The 16325-nt window shown below is 43.1% G+C and overlaps 1 protein-coding gene across 1 annotated transcript; it reads left to right on the forward strand.

Annotated features, from left to right (window-relative positions):
* The first annotated feature begins 1371 nt into the window (after positions 1 to 1371).
* On the forward strand, positions 1372 to 10872 carry PRSS37 (serine protease 37). Its single transcript, XM_027538423.1, has 5 exons — positions 1372 to 1405; positions 7090 to 7264; positions 8486 to 8739; positions 9587 to 9723; positions 10281 to 10872. The coding sequence occupies exons 1-5, from the start codon at positions 1372 to 1374 to the stop codon at positions 10419 to 10421; spliced, it is 741 nt and encodes a 246-aa protein (XP_027394224.1). The 3' UTR covers positions 10422 to 10872.
* The last annotated feature ends 5453 nt before the right edge of the window (positions 10873 to 16325 follow it).

A 16325-nucleotide genomic window follows, 5' to 3' on the forward strand; every position in this document is an offset into this window, starting at 1 on the left:
TATCTAAGGAAGTGAGAACCGAGTGAACCTTCTGTGGTATTAAAATTCATCCCAAGTTCTTTCCCTAGCTTCTCAGTTCTTTTCACCAGTTCCTCCCCCACAGTGTTTAACTAGCACCCCTCCCTCTACATGTCCCATTGACCCTCTGCTTTCTGGGCTACTCTGATGAAGCAGAGCTATGACTCCACCCTTCTCTGTGACACAGACTCCCTTCTCCTTTATCCATGTCACACTCAGCCCGCCCCTCCTCAGAACTGCTTCACTTGTACATGTTGTATTCACACATACCATTTGAAGAAAAGTTCTCAACCAACACCAGTACTAGAGGCCCCTGTCAGATCTCCAAATCTGTTCCTACTACACTGCCCTCTGGGACAGCATACTCTTGTTCACTCACTCTCTCCTTTCTCTGTGGCTGCTTTGTTTAAATGGATTTTTTTGGCAGCAAATACAAGAAGTGTGAGTGAAAGTCGCTCAGTCGTGTCGAACTCTTTGCAACCCCATGGACTATACAGTCCATGGAACTCTCCAGGCCAGAATACTGGAGTGGGTAGCCTTTCCCTTCTCCAGGGGATCTTCCCAACCCAGGGATCGAACCCAGGTCTCCCACATTGCAGGCAGATTCTTTACCAGCTGAGCCACAAGGAAAGCCCAAGAATACTGGATTGGGTAGCCTATCCCTTCTCCAGAGGATCTTCCTGACCCAGGAATTGAACCGGGGTCTCCTGCATTGTAGGTGGATTCTTTACCAACTGAGCTATGAGGGAAGCCCAAATACAACAAGGATATTACTTAAATAGAAAATCTATTAGATGACAGAATGAAACAATAATAGATTTAGAGTCCCTTTAAACCTTAGATATTCTGTGCAATGAGGCCATGGACAGGTATATCTCCATGTATATATATGTATGGAATCTATAATAACTCTAATAAAGAACTTAATGATAAGAAATTTACAAACATGAGGAAATGTTGAATATTGTACATATACATACATACTCATAGGATTCTAAAGTTATCTTTCACAAAAAAACTTTAAGAACAATGTCCATATCAGATATCAATATCTTTTTGGGAAAAAAATGAAATTGGCAAACTAAAGGAAACATTCAAGAGCTAATGTATCATAAAAAAAAGTTATTTATTGAAACAAGAAAATTCACACTTGAAACTAGTTTTGTAGGCCTACAAATAAGTGTGTGGGGTGGGCAGGCAGGAGGGGGTAGCAAAGAGGGGATGAGAAGAGATGAAATGAGGTGATGTCAAGGGATCTCCCTAAACCATGTTAGGGGTCATTCTACGGTCAGTAGGGAACTACTCAAGAGTTTTAAGGAAGAAACTAATGCTCTCACCTACATTTTAGGAAAGATGTCTGAGTACAACAATGTTAAGTGGAGCGATAGTAGGCAGGCACACGCATTAGTTCAAGTGAGTCAAGATTATGGCATGGAGTAGGGTGGCAGCAGTGAGAATGGAAAGGCATGGATGGATTGAAGAGATTTGGGAGAGCAGGATGAACTTTGGGATCCAGTGGTCAGAAAAAGAGAAAAAAAAATCAAACTGAAAGGCAGAGCTGTCTCCCAAAAGGAGGAAAACTGGCAGAAGACTGAATTTGAAAGGCTAGCAGAATAAGAAGTTTAGCTTGACAGGCTACATTTCAGGAGCCGAGAGGAGGTGCAAACAGTGGTTTCCAGGAAGCAGTTGTGTATGCAGGACCAGAGCTCTTGGCTACAGATACCAATGTGAGGCTCATCAACAGGCAGCAGACCCCCGTGCCAGCTTCTCCAGAAAATCTGCTTTTCTGCTCTCAGTCTTCACATCCCCAGACAAACTCCCTTCCTGGCCCAGAATCTTTCCAAAAGAACTAGGAAAAACAACCTGACAGTAAAGTCTCTCTCTTTCTTAAATGTTTAACCTCTATTTAACTAATCCCACCCCCACCACTACCACACAATTGTGCTCGTCTCACATGCTAGTAAAGTAATGCTCAAAACTCTCCAAGCCAGGCTTCAGCAATACGTGAACCATGAACTTCCAGATGTTCAAGCTGCTTTTAGAAAAGCCAGAGGAACCTGAGATCAAATTGCCAACATCTGCTGGATCATCAAAAAAGCAAGAGAGTTCCAGAAAAACATCTATTTCTGCTTTATTGACTATGCCAAAGCCTTTGACTATGTGGATCACAATAAACTGTGGAAAATTCTGAAAGAGATGGGCATACCAGACCACCTGACCCGCCTCTTGAGAAACCTATATGCAGGTCAGGAAGCAACAGTTAGAACTGGACATGGAACAACAAACAGATTGGTTCCAAATAGGAAAAGGAGTACATCAAGGCTCCATATTGTCACCCTGCTTATTTAACTTATATGCAGAGTACATCATGAGAAACACTAGGCTGGAAGAAGTATAAGCTAGAATCAAGATTGCTGGGAGAAATATCAATAACCTCAGATATGCAGACGACATGACACTTATGGCAGAAAGTGAAGAAGAACTAAAGAACCTCTTGATGAAGTGAAAGAGGAGAGTGAAAAAGTTGGCTTTTAAAGCTCAACATTCAGAAAACTAAGATCATGGCATCTGGTCCCATCACTTCATGGGAAATAGATGGGGAAACATTGGAAACAGTGTCAGGCTTCATTTTTGGGGGCTCCAAAATCACTGCAGATGGTGATTGTAGCCATGAAATTAAAAGACACTTACTCCTTGGAAGGAAAGTTATGACCAACCTAGGCAGCATATTAAAAAGTAGAGACATTACTTTGCCAACAAAAGTCCATCTAGTCAAGGCTATGGTTTTTCCAGTAGACATGTATGGATATGAGAGTTGAACTGTGAAGAAAGCTGAGCGCCAAAGAAGTGATGCTTTTGAACTGTGGTGTTGGAGAAGATTCTTGAGAGTTCCTTGGACTGCAAGGAGATCCAACCAGTCCATCCTAAAGGAGATCAGTTCTGGGTGTTCACTGGAAGGACTGATGCTGAAGCTGAAACTCCAGTACTTTGGCCACCTCATGTGAAGAGTTGACTCACTGAAAAAGACCCTGATGCTGGGAGGGATTGGGGCAGGAGGAGAAGGGGACGACAGAAGATGAGATGGCTGGATGGCATCACCGACTCAATGGACATGAGTTTGGGTAAACTTCGGGAGTTGGTGATGGACAGGGAGGCCTGGCGTGCTGCAATTCATGGGGTTGCAAAGACTCGGACACGACTGAGCGACTGAACTGAACTGAACCCCCACCACAGAAAACCTTCCACAACTCCATCCTGTCCAGGAATCTCAAGTGTATTTCATAAACGAGCCCTAATCCCAGTGTGGCTCTGTGTTCATTGTGAGGTTTAGGAAAGTATGTGCCATGTTAACTTTTTAAAACGTATTGGTTTTTGGTGGTGCAGGGTCTTCACTGCAACGCGCAGACTATCTCCAGTTGTGGCAAGCAGGGGATACTCTTCCTTGTAGTGTCCGGGCTTCTAACTGAAGTGGCTTCTCTTGTTGCGGAGCACAGGCTCCAGGCACACAGGCTTCCGTAGTTGCAGCTTGCGGGCTCTAGAGCTCAGGCTCAGTAGTTGTGGTGCAGAGGCTCCGCTGCACCAAGGCATGTGGGATCTTCCCAGAACAGGGATTGACCCTGTCTCCCCTGCACTGGCAGGCAGATTCTTAACCACTGGACCACGAGAGAAGTTCCCATGTTAACTTTTCATTCCACACTTCAGGAAATTTGTGTGAGGGACTGTATAATTTTCCAGGATTCATGAATGCTGGCTGATGAGCTGAAGCCTGGAGGATGTGGCTAAAAAGTGGTGGGTATCCAGTAATAAAATATAGATACTGTATTTCTAGTCTTTCCAGTCATGTGTGATTTTGAGAAAATCATTTTAATTCTTTGTTTCAGTCCTGTCACTACAGATCAGGAGAAAAGAAAGAATGATACCAGCCCTGACTCATCTTTCCAGGGTTGTTGTGACACTGGAATGAGACTATGAGTTTAGGAAACCTTCAGGGGTAAGAATGATACAAAGCTTACTTAAGTTTGTGTCTCAGCTTTTGATATAAAACCTGATATAAAATCACCACTAACAATGTCTGTAAAGAACTTCGCTCAGTGGCTGGGATGCAGTAAATGCTCACAAAATGTTGGCTATTAGCAACCAGGCTCTTTGTGTTCCCAATTATCCAAGGATGACACGGCAGTCTATTATTGGCTGACCAATCTTTTCATTAGGTAAGAAGCACTTAGAAGTCCTGCCAACCATTCAGTAGATCCTAGATCTAATGTAATCTAGACTATAAATCATTCCCTGACTGTCAAAATGACTGCTCAATGAATGCTTTACATTTCCCCATTTGCTTAGCTCAGACCTGCTGATCACAACAACCAGGCCAAGCTATGACAGCTGCTGTTGCTAAGTTACTTCAGTTGTGTCCAACTCTGTGTGACCCCATGGACGGCAGCCCACCAGGCTCCCCCGTCCCTGGGATTCTCCAGGCAGCTATGACGGCGGAGTGATGAAATAGTGAACCCAGGGAAAGGTGAAGCCAATGTAATAAAGAGGGGAGGGGCTGAAGAAAAGTATAAGTAGCTGTGATGAGGCTCAGAGAAAATCTGGGCACACTGTCTTCCTGAACTAAGGTGCAGAATACTGTCCCCCACAGCCCTGGCCTGAAAAACTCCAAGGGGACATAAGTCCTAAGCCTGGAGTTCCCTTTCCCACAGACAGCTGAACTGCTTTTAGGCAGATGGGCTTTTAGGGACAGTAAATTGAGGGACTTGGGTCCTGAAGTCCAGTCACGAAGCTTCCTTGTCTCTCCATGAGAGGCATAGTCCCCCACCTTCCGTGGAACAGAAGGGCCTCCATCTGCCTATTGGAGCCCTCTTCCCCTGTATTGTTCATGCCCAGAGCTGCTTTTCAACCCTCCTGCCTAATCATACCCACTGGTTCTACTAGGTGTTCCAGAGAAACTACTGAACTGAGAGCTCCATACTCTGTTGATCTTCTGCACCTCACAAGGGAAGACTATGAAGTTTACCTTCTGCTTGACTGTTCTTGCTGGTATGTATCCAGGACTTTCTACTCTGTCGTATAAGGCACAGGTTAATACAGAACGGAGGAGGGCAGATGCAGGATGTGGGGATGGCACAAAAGAGAGTCAAGAGAAACTGTCAGGAGCAGCACTGGGGATCCCCCCTCAGACTCTAGCCAAAGGCTCTCTGGACAGGCTGAGAAGCCCAGTGCTAAGCTTGGGCTTCTTGTTCCACACTTGGAGAGTTCCACACTCAACACTCAACAGTGAGTGTTCCACCTTGGTTATTCCAAAATACAGGCTTCATCACACAGGGGCAAGTCTCAGTGCAGTCACAAGGACAGAGAACTCATTTTGATGACTGATATGCTGGGAGGGACTCAGGGCAGGAGGAGAAGGGGACGACAGAGGATGAGATGGCTGGATGGCATCACTGACTCGATGGACGTGAGTCTGAGTGAACTCCAGGAGTTGGTGATGGACAGGGAGGCCTGGCGTGCTGCGATTCATGGGGTCGCAAAGAGTCGGACACGACTGAGCGACTGAACTGAACTGAACTGAACTGATGCCTCCCTGTTGCAAAAGCTTAGAGACTCAGAATGCAGGGAATGGAGAAGATGGGAACAAAAGATCAAATGCAAGGACCCTCCATCTGTACTCCCTGACTATGTGAAGCTCTTCTGAATTCACCAGAGCGGCCTTTCCCACCACACCCTGACTACCTAGGTTGTTGCATCACAAATTAGCTGTGTGACCTTGGACAAGTTAATTAATCTATCTGGGCTTCAGTTTCTACAGTCAAAATGGGGATATTCCTACCTACATTATAGAGTCATTGTGAAGATTTAGGACAAGGGTGCAATGGCTCTTGTCCTTATTAATACCCTACCCTTTTTTCCTTGGGGTTTCTAACAGTGTGAGTCCACAGAAAAGGGTGTGGTGAGGTACAGGCCTGGGCTTGGAAAGGATTCACATAAGAACCAAGGGCAGCTGAAACAAAAACAATATTTCTGATATTAGAATCAGCCTTCCTCCTCTTTCTTCTCTCTTTTTTAAAAAATTCATTTATAAAAGCACTGCACAGTCATACTAGAAAATTGAGAAATATTAAAAAGTATAAAAAATAAACAGCTTTCATAGTCCCACCTCAGTCAACACATGCTAATGCACTTTTTGAATTTATTCCCAGGCTTTATTTTATTTATTTTAATGGCTTATTTTTGTTTCTTTACTTGTTCTTAGATAATTGGATTACTAGATTAAATGCACATTTTTATTATTTTTTAACTGAAAGGTTATTAGTATTCCTTTGCTGTTTAATATTCTTTATAAATGCAGTTTTAATATATATGCTGTTCCATTTGTTCACACTCCTTTGTATTTCAATATCCAAGATTACTGTATTGGACATTCGTATTTCAAACATTTACCTATTATAAGAAAGAAAGAAAGTGAAGTACCTCAGTCGTGTCCGACTCTTTGCAACCCTGTAGCCTACCAGGCTCCTCCATCCATGGGATTCTCCAGGCAAGAACACTGGAGTGGGTTGCCATTTCCTTCTCCAGGGGATCTTCCCAACCCAGGGATCAAACCCAGTCTCCCACATTGCAGGCAGATTCTTTACCAGCTGAGCCACAAGGGAAGCCCAAGAATTACCTATTATAAATAGTGTTAAAATGAGCACATTTACTAATAATCTTGATCTACATCTGATTATTTCTTTAGAATCAAGAATTCTTGGGGTTGTAATTATTAGGTCAAAGGTGACAAACCATTTACAATTCTTGATGCTCATTTTTAAATTGCTTTTGAAGCAGACAGAATCAATTCCCACTCCTATAAGTAGTAAATGAGAGTCTTTCTCATTTTACTTTCTTAGGCTGAATATTGTTAACATTGGACAAAAATGATTATTAAAACTATTAGATAAAACGGTATGTCATTTTCATGTACATTTTGATTTTTTAATGTCAAGTACCTTCACATTTCCTGCCCAACTGATTACTACTTTAAAATTGTCCATATTTCCATTCAGCCAAGAAGCTGTCGACTGTTCTAAGAACTTCTAAGAACTTCTCATATCTATTCCTCAGGGACATTTTTCTCTGCTCACTCATCTGTGCAGAAAGATGACCCTTCCCCCTATTTGGTCTACCTCAAGTCTCACTTCAACCCCTGTGTGGGCGTCCTCATCAAAAGCAACTGGGTGCTGGCCCCTGCTCACTGCTACTTACCGTGAGTGTTGACCATCCTCATCCACTCTACTCACTCTGCATTGGTGATTCTCAAACAGGGGCAACGTTCCCCCCAGGGTACATGTGGCAAAGGAAGACATTCTTGGTTGTCACAATAGAGTGAGGGCTGCGGGGAGGGCTGTGTTAACGGCATCTGCCTGGTGAACGCCAGGGCAAGGATGCTGCTTAATATCCTACGCTGCACACAGCAGCCCCCCACAACACAGCCATCCAGCCCTGCACGTCAACAGGGCTGCTGGGGGGCCTCCTCAGTCTCCCATAAGTCTTTCCAAGGTTTTTTTACTGGCAATATGAGTTTTGTCAGTTAAGGAACCAGCAGACAACTGATGGTGCACTCAGATTTTATTAAATTGAGAAGAATTGATAAAAAAGAACTAATGACAAAGGTATGGTCTAGTTACAGGGAAAACATAGACAACAGTTCAATTCCTCTGGGGTTCAGTATTAGAAAGATGCACTTACTACTCCCAGACCTAAAGGGGCAGGGGGAGAATGATTTTAAGCGGGGAGAGGAAAAGAGTCAGTGAGAGAGAAAGAGACAGCACTGTGTACAGAGACAGCCTGATAGTGGTCCTAACCTTTGATCAGGAGACGGTCGACAGCCACAACCCTGCAGCAACCCAACGGGGCACGGCAGGTGGCAGGATAAACTTGCCAACCTCTCCCTTCTCCTTCATGTTCCTTTCTGGTGCTTCTTATCAGCCAAATACCAATCAAATGCCAAAGGACAAGAAAGCACATGGACTTAATCCACCTATTTCACCTTCCAAAGTACAGAGATGGATGAAATAGAGTTGTAAGGAGATTTGATAAAGCAAACAGGAGCTGTCCAACACTCAAGTCACCTCATTCTCTTCCCGACACCAGAATGGAAATGCCCAGATAGGCTGGAGCTGGAAAGGAGGGGAAATAATATTTCTAGACCATGCATTCTTTTCTCTCCCACTACATGAAAACAGAGAAGTGAAAGGCTCCACCACTTAACTGTGTGATCATGGGTGAATACTCTCATGTGCCTCCATTCCTTCATCTGTAACACAGGGATTCTGTTTTGAATCCCTGCTTTGTTGTGAGTAGTAAATGGGGGAATCCAGGATTCAGACAAAGCTCTTGGCAAAGCGCCTGGCCCACTGTAACATCAGCTTTGATGATGATACCAACAGTAACGATGATGGTGACTTCCAACCCCTTGTCCCTCCAGAAATCTGAAGGTGATGCTGGGAAATCTCAGGATCAGAATCAGAGATGGGACAGAGCAGACAATTAACCCTATCCAGATTATTCGCTACTGGAACCATAGTCATACTGCGCCCCAAGATGACCTCATGCTCATTAGGCTGGCTAAGCCCGCCATCCTCAACGAAAAAGTCCAGCCCATTGCCCTCGCCACCAGCACCGCCAAGCCAGGCACCATCTGCATGCTTTCCGGTTTGGACTGGAGCCAAAACAACAATGGTGAGTGCACCTGCCCCCGAACATCAGGTCATGAGTTATATCTGATGAGACAGGCCGGGGAGGAGCCCCATGTCTGTGTAACTGAGAGCGGAGGAGGGTGGGGTGGAAACCAAGGGGGAAGTACTGTCTGAGGGGTCTGGCAAAAGAGACCCTCTCAGAAGTCCAGACTCCTCCTTTCCCAGGCTGTCTAAAGCTCCGCTGCTTCTTCAGAGCTTTGGCAGATGGAGCTACCAGGCCACCTGACTCAGCACAGAGGCCACGCCTCCTGATTGTCAGAGGCACAGTTCACATTAAAAAGGCTCCGCTTTCCCGTACTGGCTCACTTCTCTTGTTGAGGACACCTGAGAACTTGAGTCAGGTCACCTCTTATTCCTCCAAGAACAGACACAGAGTAGAAAGAAAATGCTGCTTTTTAAAGAGACATAAAGGCCATTTCAAAATCTTCAAGATTAACCCTCATAACCATGCACAAAATCACGTCTTCTTTCTTCCTCATTATTTTGTTCAGTTCAGTTCAGTCACTCAGTCATGTTTGACTCTTTGCGACCCCATGGACTGCTACATGCCAGGCCTCCCTATCTATCACCATCTCCCGGAGCTTGCTCAAACCCATGTCCATTGAGTTGGTGATGCCATCCAACCATCTCATCCGCTGTCATCCCCTTCTCCTCCTGCCCTCAATCTTTCCCAGCATCAGGGTCTTTTCAAATGAGTCAGCTCTTCACATCAGGTGGCTCAAGTATTGTTCAGACAGACACAAAACATCAGTTGAAACAGAAGCTGGGGATTGGAGAGCTAAATGACATTTGTGAACAGGAAGGTTTCTTTTATCCCTGTCTTCCCTCAGGCAGACACCCTGATTTAAGGCAGAACCTGGAGGCCCCCGTGATGTCCGACACAGCCTGCCAGGAAACCGAACAAGGAAAAAGCCACAGAAACTCCATATGTGTTAAATTTCTAAAAGTGTTCAGTCGAATTTTTGGGGTAATCTTTTCTCTCTATCCAATTTTCATTCATTTGGATATGTCTAGTTAACTATTTAATCACGGTATTTAAAAAATAGAAAGCCGACAACTTCACAAATTTTTGAGAATTTGGTAAGGCTGCAGCAAAGCCTCCCATTATCTTCAGTAAAGAGCCCTCATTAACGACGTCTGTATTCATTAAGGGGCATCAAGCAACACCAAGAGTTAATAATTGGTTTTTTTTCTCATAGCTGCAACTGAAAATGGGTAGCACTTAAAAAAAATAATTCAAATACTTCACAAATTGAAATAGGCTTCATCAGTTCAAGTAAATGGAGTTTGACTCATTTTAAATGTGAGTTCTAGAAAGGCTTTTCTCTGACTTTCTCAACATCACACAAGGCTAGTTATGACAAAGTTAGATGAATGAATCAAGCTTCCAGTCTGCGGACTCTTATCTTGATGCAGCATGCTACCTCCAGGCAGGGTGCGTCCACACGGGGACTAGAGAGCGCCTATAAGGAGATTTGACCACATCTGTCTGCCTCCCTCTCTCTGTGCGATGATACCTTCTAGGAGCTGGCCGTTGCTACTGTCATCTGCAAAAACAAGCTGCAGGGGATCGAGGTTGGACACTTCATGGGAGGGGATGTGGGCATCTACACCAACGTTCAGAAATACGTCAGCTGGATTGAGAGCACCACTAAAGACAAATGAGACGTGTTTCTCCCTAAGTGTCCCAGAAGCTCCACCATGGACGATACCAACCACGAACAACTTACCCCAGGTTCAAAATAAAATGTCCAAATAGAAATATTTGGATTTACCACACCAGTATCTTGTGTTTTCTCATTTGTATCTCTGCACATATCCCATAATGAGCTGAAGAACCAAGAACGAAACGTGAAATAAGATAATAGGGTTATACCTATTATCTCATTTAAAGCTTATAACCAACCCTCGAAGTTGTCTTTTCTTCCCACTTTACAAATGGGAAAACTGAGACAAAGAGAAGTTACTTAACATTATCTATAGGTGGTAGTTTATCAGAGCCTGAAATGGAACCCCAAAACGCCGGATTCTTAGCCTTGAAATTATAGGCAAGTCCATAGCATTACAACAGATACTGGCTTCTGTTCCCTGCTACCTCTCTCCTTTGCTTTTTGCTTCTCTTCTTTTCACAGCTATTTGTAAGGCCTCAAGAGGCAGGTCAGGTTTTCTGGTATTCCCATCTCTTTCAGAATTTTCCACAGTTTATTGTGATCCACACAGTCAAAGGCTTTGGCATAGTCAATAAAGCAGAAATAGATGTTTTTCTGGAACTCTCTTGCTTTTTTGATGATCCAGTGGATGTTGGCAATTTGATCTCTGGTTCCTCTGCCTTTTCTAAAACCAGCTTGAACGTCTGGAAGTTCATGGGATCACGTATTGCTGAAGCCTGGCTTGGAGAATTTTGAGCATTACTTTACTAGTGTGTCAGAGAAGGCAATGGCACCCCACTCCAGTACTTTTGCCTGGAAAATCCCGTAGACGGAGGAGCCTAGTAAGCTGCAGTCCATGGGGTCGCTAAAGTTGGATACGACTGAGCAACTTCACTTTCACTTTTCACTTTTATGCATTGGAGAAAGAAATGGCAACCCACTCCAGTGTTCTTGCCTGGAGAATCCCAGGGACGGGGGAGCCTGGTGGGCTGCTGTCTATGGGGTCACACAGAGTCGGACATGACTGAAGTGACTTAGCAGCAGCAGCAGCAGCAGCTTACTAGCGTGTGAGATAAGTGCAATTGTGTGGTAGTTTGAGCTTTCTTTGGCATTGCCTTTCTTTGGGATTGGAATGAAAACTGACCTTTTCCAGTCCTCTGGCCACTGCTGAGTTTTCTAAATTTGCTGACATATTGCGTGCAGCACTTTCACAGCATCATCTTTCAGGATTTGAAATAACTCCACTGGAATTCCATCACCTCCACTAGCTTTGTTCATAGTGATGCTTCCTAAGGCCCACTTGACTTCACATTCCAGGATGTCTGGCGCTGAGTGATCACACCATCGTGATTATCTGGGTCGTGAAGATCTTTTTTGTATAGTTCTGTGTATTCTTGCCACCTCTTCTTAATATCTTCTGCTTGTTAGGTCCATACCATTTCTGTCCTTTATTGAGCCCATCTTTGCATGAAATGTTCCCTTGGTATCTCTGATTTTCTTGAAGAGTTCTCTAGTCTTTCCCATTCTATTGTTTTCCTCTATTTCTTTGCACTGATCACTAAGGAAAGGCTTTCTTATCTCTCCTTGCTATTCTTTGGAACTCTGCATTCAAATGGGTATATCTTTCCTTTTCTCCTTTGCTTTGGCTTCTCTTCCTTTCACAACTATTTGTAAGGCCTCCTCAGACAGCCATTTTGCTTTTTTGAATTTCTTTTCCTTGGGGATGGTCTTGATCCCTGTACAGTGTCACGAACCTCCATCCATAGTTCATCAGGCACTCTGTCTATCTGATCTTACTACTTCTCTCTGCCTCCACTGCTACCACTCTGGTAAACCTGGAGTATTGCAGTATCTCCCATTTTTGCCTTACTAAATTCAACCTATTCTCAATACAACTTCTTTTAAAACATAAGTCAAGCTCTGTCACTTGTCTCTGCTAAATACTCTCCAATGGTCCCCTCAGTCAGAATAAACAAAAAATGTGTACACTGGACTATAAAGGCCCTAAAACCATGGGCCCCCCCCCACTCCGCCCCTTTGACCTCATCACCCACACCTACTCCAGCCACACTAGCCTCCCTGCTCTCCCTTGAACACATTAGACACTTTTTTACTCAAAACTTTCACACTTTTCCCAGATTCCTGAATGGCTACTTCCCTCACTCCCTAAAATCTTTGTTTAAATATTTTCTGGACTTCCCTGGTGGCACAGTAGATAAGAATCTGCCTGCCAACATAGGGGACATGGGTTTGCTCTGTGGTCTGGGAAGATTCCGCATGCCTTGGAGCAACTAAGCCCATGCACCACAACTATTGAGCCTGCGTTATACAGTCCAAGAGCTCCAACTATGGAGCCTGCGTGCTACATCTACTGAAGCCTGCCCACCCCAGAGGCTGTGCTCTGCAACAAGAGAAGCCACCGCAATGAGAAGCCTGCACACTGTAATAGAGCAGCCCCTTCTCATCGCATCTAGAAAAAGCCCCTACACAGCAACTAAGAGCCAGAGCAGTCAAAAGTAAATAAATAAATACATTTTTTAAAAGCATACAGGGATTTCCCTGGTGGTTCAGTGGCTAAGACTCCATGCCCCCAATACAGGGGCCCTGAGTTCAATCCCTGGTCAGGGAACTAGATCTCACATGCTACAACTACGACCCAGTGCAGTCAAATAAGTAAATTAAATAAACATTTGTCTAAATAATAATGAATATCTTCTTAGTAAAGTCTTGTCTGACTACCCTATCTAAAATTAGGACCCCACTTCTGGTGCATGTTCATCTTCCACAAGAATTTGGCAATGCATATGATAAACCTGAGAACTATGCATATGCATATTCTCTGATGTCTACCTTTAGAGTCTTACAAGGATGTTCACTGTAACACCGTAGAGAGCAAAACACTAGTAGGGTGGGGGGCCACAGAGTGTGGCTCATTTTTTAAAAGGCAGTACAATCATACACAATAATATGTGTGGTCATTCAATAATATCTACTATTCTAAACACTGAAGACATAGGAGAAAATCAAAGATTTCTGTCCTCATAGAGCATACATTCCGGAGAAGGCAATGGCACCCCACTCCAGTACTCTTGCCTAGAAAATCCCATGGATGGAGGAGCCTGGTAGGCTGCAGTCCGTGGGGTCGCTAGAGTTGGACACGACTGAGCGACTTCCCTTTCACTTTTCACTTTCATGCATTGGAGAAGGAAATGGCAACCCACTCCAGTGTTCTTGCCTGGAGAATCCCAGGGACGGGGGAGCCTGGTGGGCTGCCATCTCTGGGGTCGCACAGAGTCGGACACGACTGAAGCGACTTAGCAGCAGCAGCAGCAGAGTATACATTCTAGTTTAGAGACACAGGTAAATTTTAAAATGTATTATGTCAGGTAAGTACTATGAAAAAAAACTAGAGTAAAACTGGGGAGTACTGAGGTAACATTTTAAAGAGAACATACACTGAGAATTACTCAACAAGTATCCCCAAAACTGGAGTAGGTTCTATGAAATCTTCTTGGAAATGCAGAAAATAGAGTTGAAAGGTGGTTGGGAAAGGTAGTGTCTGCCCTCCTAGAGAAATCATGATTAACACAGAAGAGTCAAAATGCGACGATCAGGAGTGAGGAAGTGAGGATGAGGAATATGTTTATGACAAGTTGTGACAGTAAAGTGTGACAGAATGTGGCTCCTGAGTCTTGAACATACCCGGCAGGCACTGATGCTGACAAATGGGCAGAAGAAGGGAAGAGAATAAGAGATCCATCTAGGGAACATCCAGGACAGGAATCTCAGGAGTAAGGGTTGAATTGGCTACCATTCCTCTGGAGATACTGGGAAAGCCAAAACCAATTTACAAAGCTAGGGGCCTGGGAGTGAAAGATGCTGCCATCAGATAGTCCCCCAACTCTTCTACCAGTTCCTCAGAGATATCCAGTGCTGAGTTACAAAACCTTATTAAAAGAAAGAAAGCCTGAACTGTTGATACCTGATTTTCAAAGTTATATTTTACCTTAAATTCAGGATAAGTTCATCTTAATGATACTATGCTAAGAAAACTACAATGAGATTAATACTCTACTCTTCTTAACCTCTTTTGCACACTTAAAAGACATCATGCCTGAGTCCTATCTCAGAGACTCTAACAGAATTGCTCTTGGGCAAGACTTGGGTATTTGTGATATCTTTTAATCTGCCAAAGTGATTCTCATATGCTGCCAAGACTGAGAACTTGAAACTAACTTTTACCATGAAGCATGTACTATCTAAATCTTTCCCAGGATTTTATAGAACACTAGAGGCTACAAAAAAATGGTCTTCTAAAAACTCATGTTTACTGATTGCTTCATACTGCTAATATAGAAACACATTAACTCTTAGATATTGACCTTATATATGGTTACCTTTCTAAATTAACTTATTTCCTAAAATTTTTTAATTGTTTGGATTTTCTATGTAGACAACCATATCTGCTTAAAATAATGATAGTTTTATTATTTTCTAATATTTAAAGTTTTTATTTCTTTAATGTGTTGTTAAGCATATTAATCAGTGGGGTTTTTTTTCATATAGTCACAGACTTAAGCAAAAATTACTGCACTATCTAATTCTAGAACATTTTCATGACCCTGACAGAAACCATATATATCCATAAAGTCACTACCCAATACCTATAGTCCCAGCACCTGGAAACTACTAATTTACTTTCTGTTCTGCAGATCTGCCTATTCTGAACCTTTCATATAAAGGGAACCATAAATCATGAAGTCTTTCTGACAGGCTTCTTTCAGTTAGCATGTTTCCAGGTCCATCTGCGCTGTGCCATGTATCAGTACTTCTTTCCTTCTTACAGCTGAATAATATTCTATTATATGCCTATGTGTGTGCACGTGCACACACACACATCACACTTTGTTTATCCATTCATCAGGCAACAGACATTTGGGTTGTTTCCACTTCTTGACTAGTATGAACAGTGTTGCTGTGAACATTCATTGGTAAGTTTTTGTGTGGACATATATTCTCATTTCTCTTGGCTATATACCTATGAGAGGAATTGCTGGCTTATATAGTAACTGTATTTAAGGTAGAATGTTGAAGTTTTGAAGCTACTCCACTAGCTCCCACTAAAGGAAAGAACCTCAGCAAAGTTTTCAGCTTTGTTCTTAAAATGCTCATACATTGCTAATGTTTTCTCTTTAATTGAAAGTAAGTTGTCTCCAACAGTTCATTTTGTCTTCAATCTATATGCTTAATTTCTTTGGTCTGTTTCTCCTATTTCCATATTTTTACTGTTTCCTGATACCTTCTCAGAGCGTTCTTTGAGCTCACCTTCCAGTTCATTAATTCACATCAGCTGTATCGATTCTGATGCTTAATGTCACTGTTGAATATGTCATCTAATCTAAAAATACATGTTTCAGAAACCAAAGTGCCATCAGATTTTTCCTCGCCACAAGACCTGTCATCTATGGCAGGTATGACGTAGAATCAACCAAGCAGAGGCTCTTAAGCCAGGATTTTAGACCTTGGTTCTATAATTCAAAGGGACATGTTTACAGAGGCAGTGGCCATATCAAAGACACATGCTGCCAGTTGAAATGTGAATGGTGGTGCCAGCATCAGTCCCTCAAGAATGATTTGGTTGTGTTCTCAGTTGTTTCAACCCCCTTGATTCTCTTTCTGTTACTGATTCTCCAGACTTCCCTTTGGTTCCAAGAGACAGCCAATTCCCTTCCAATAAATTAAATTTATTCTTAAGTCATATCAAGTTGGACACATGAGTTGGGATATGGGGAGAGTACAGGAGAGTTAAAGAACTAATTTATTCCTTCTACATAGTTCAGATTCTGTAGCTACTGTCATAAGTTATGATTTTAAAAAGCAAAGTAAAAAATATATTATTTAAAGTCATAAAAGTTAGTGA

The sequence above is a fragment of the Bos indicus x Bos taurus genome, chromosome 4, assembly GCF_003369695.1.
Source record: "Bos indicus x Bos taurus breed Angus x Brahman F1 hybrid chromosome 4, Bos_hybrid_MaternalHap_v2.0, whole genome shotgun sequence".
NCBI classification, from domain to species: Eukaryota; Metazoa; Chordata; class Mammalia; order Artiodactyla; family Bovidae; genus Bos; species Bos indicus x Bos taurus.

What these genes read in the sequence shown, in the direction of transcription:
- PRSS37 (XM_027538423.1), top strand. Translation starts at nt 1,372, where the DNA reads ATGTCTGAGTACAACAATGTTAAGTGGAGCGATA. An exon ending in CCTGCTCACTGCTACTTACC is followed by an intron (nt 7,265 to 8,485) that starts GTGAGTGTTGAC and finishes TTGTCCCTCCAG; the next exon opens with AAATCTGAAGGTGATGCTGG. An exon ending in CTGGAGCCAAAACAACAATG is followed by an intron (nt 8,740 to 9,586) that starts GTGAGTGCACCT and finishes GTCTTCCCTCAG; the next exon opens with GCAGACACCCTGATTTAAGG.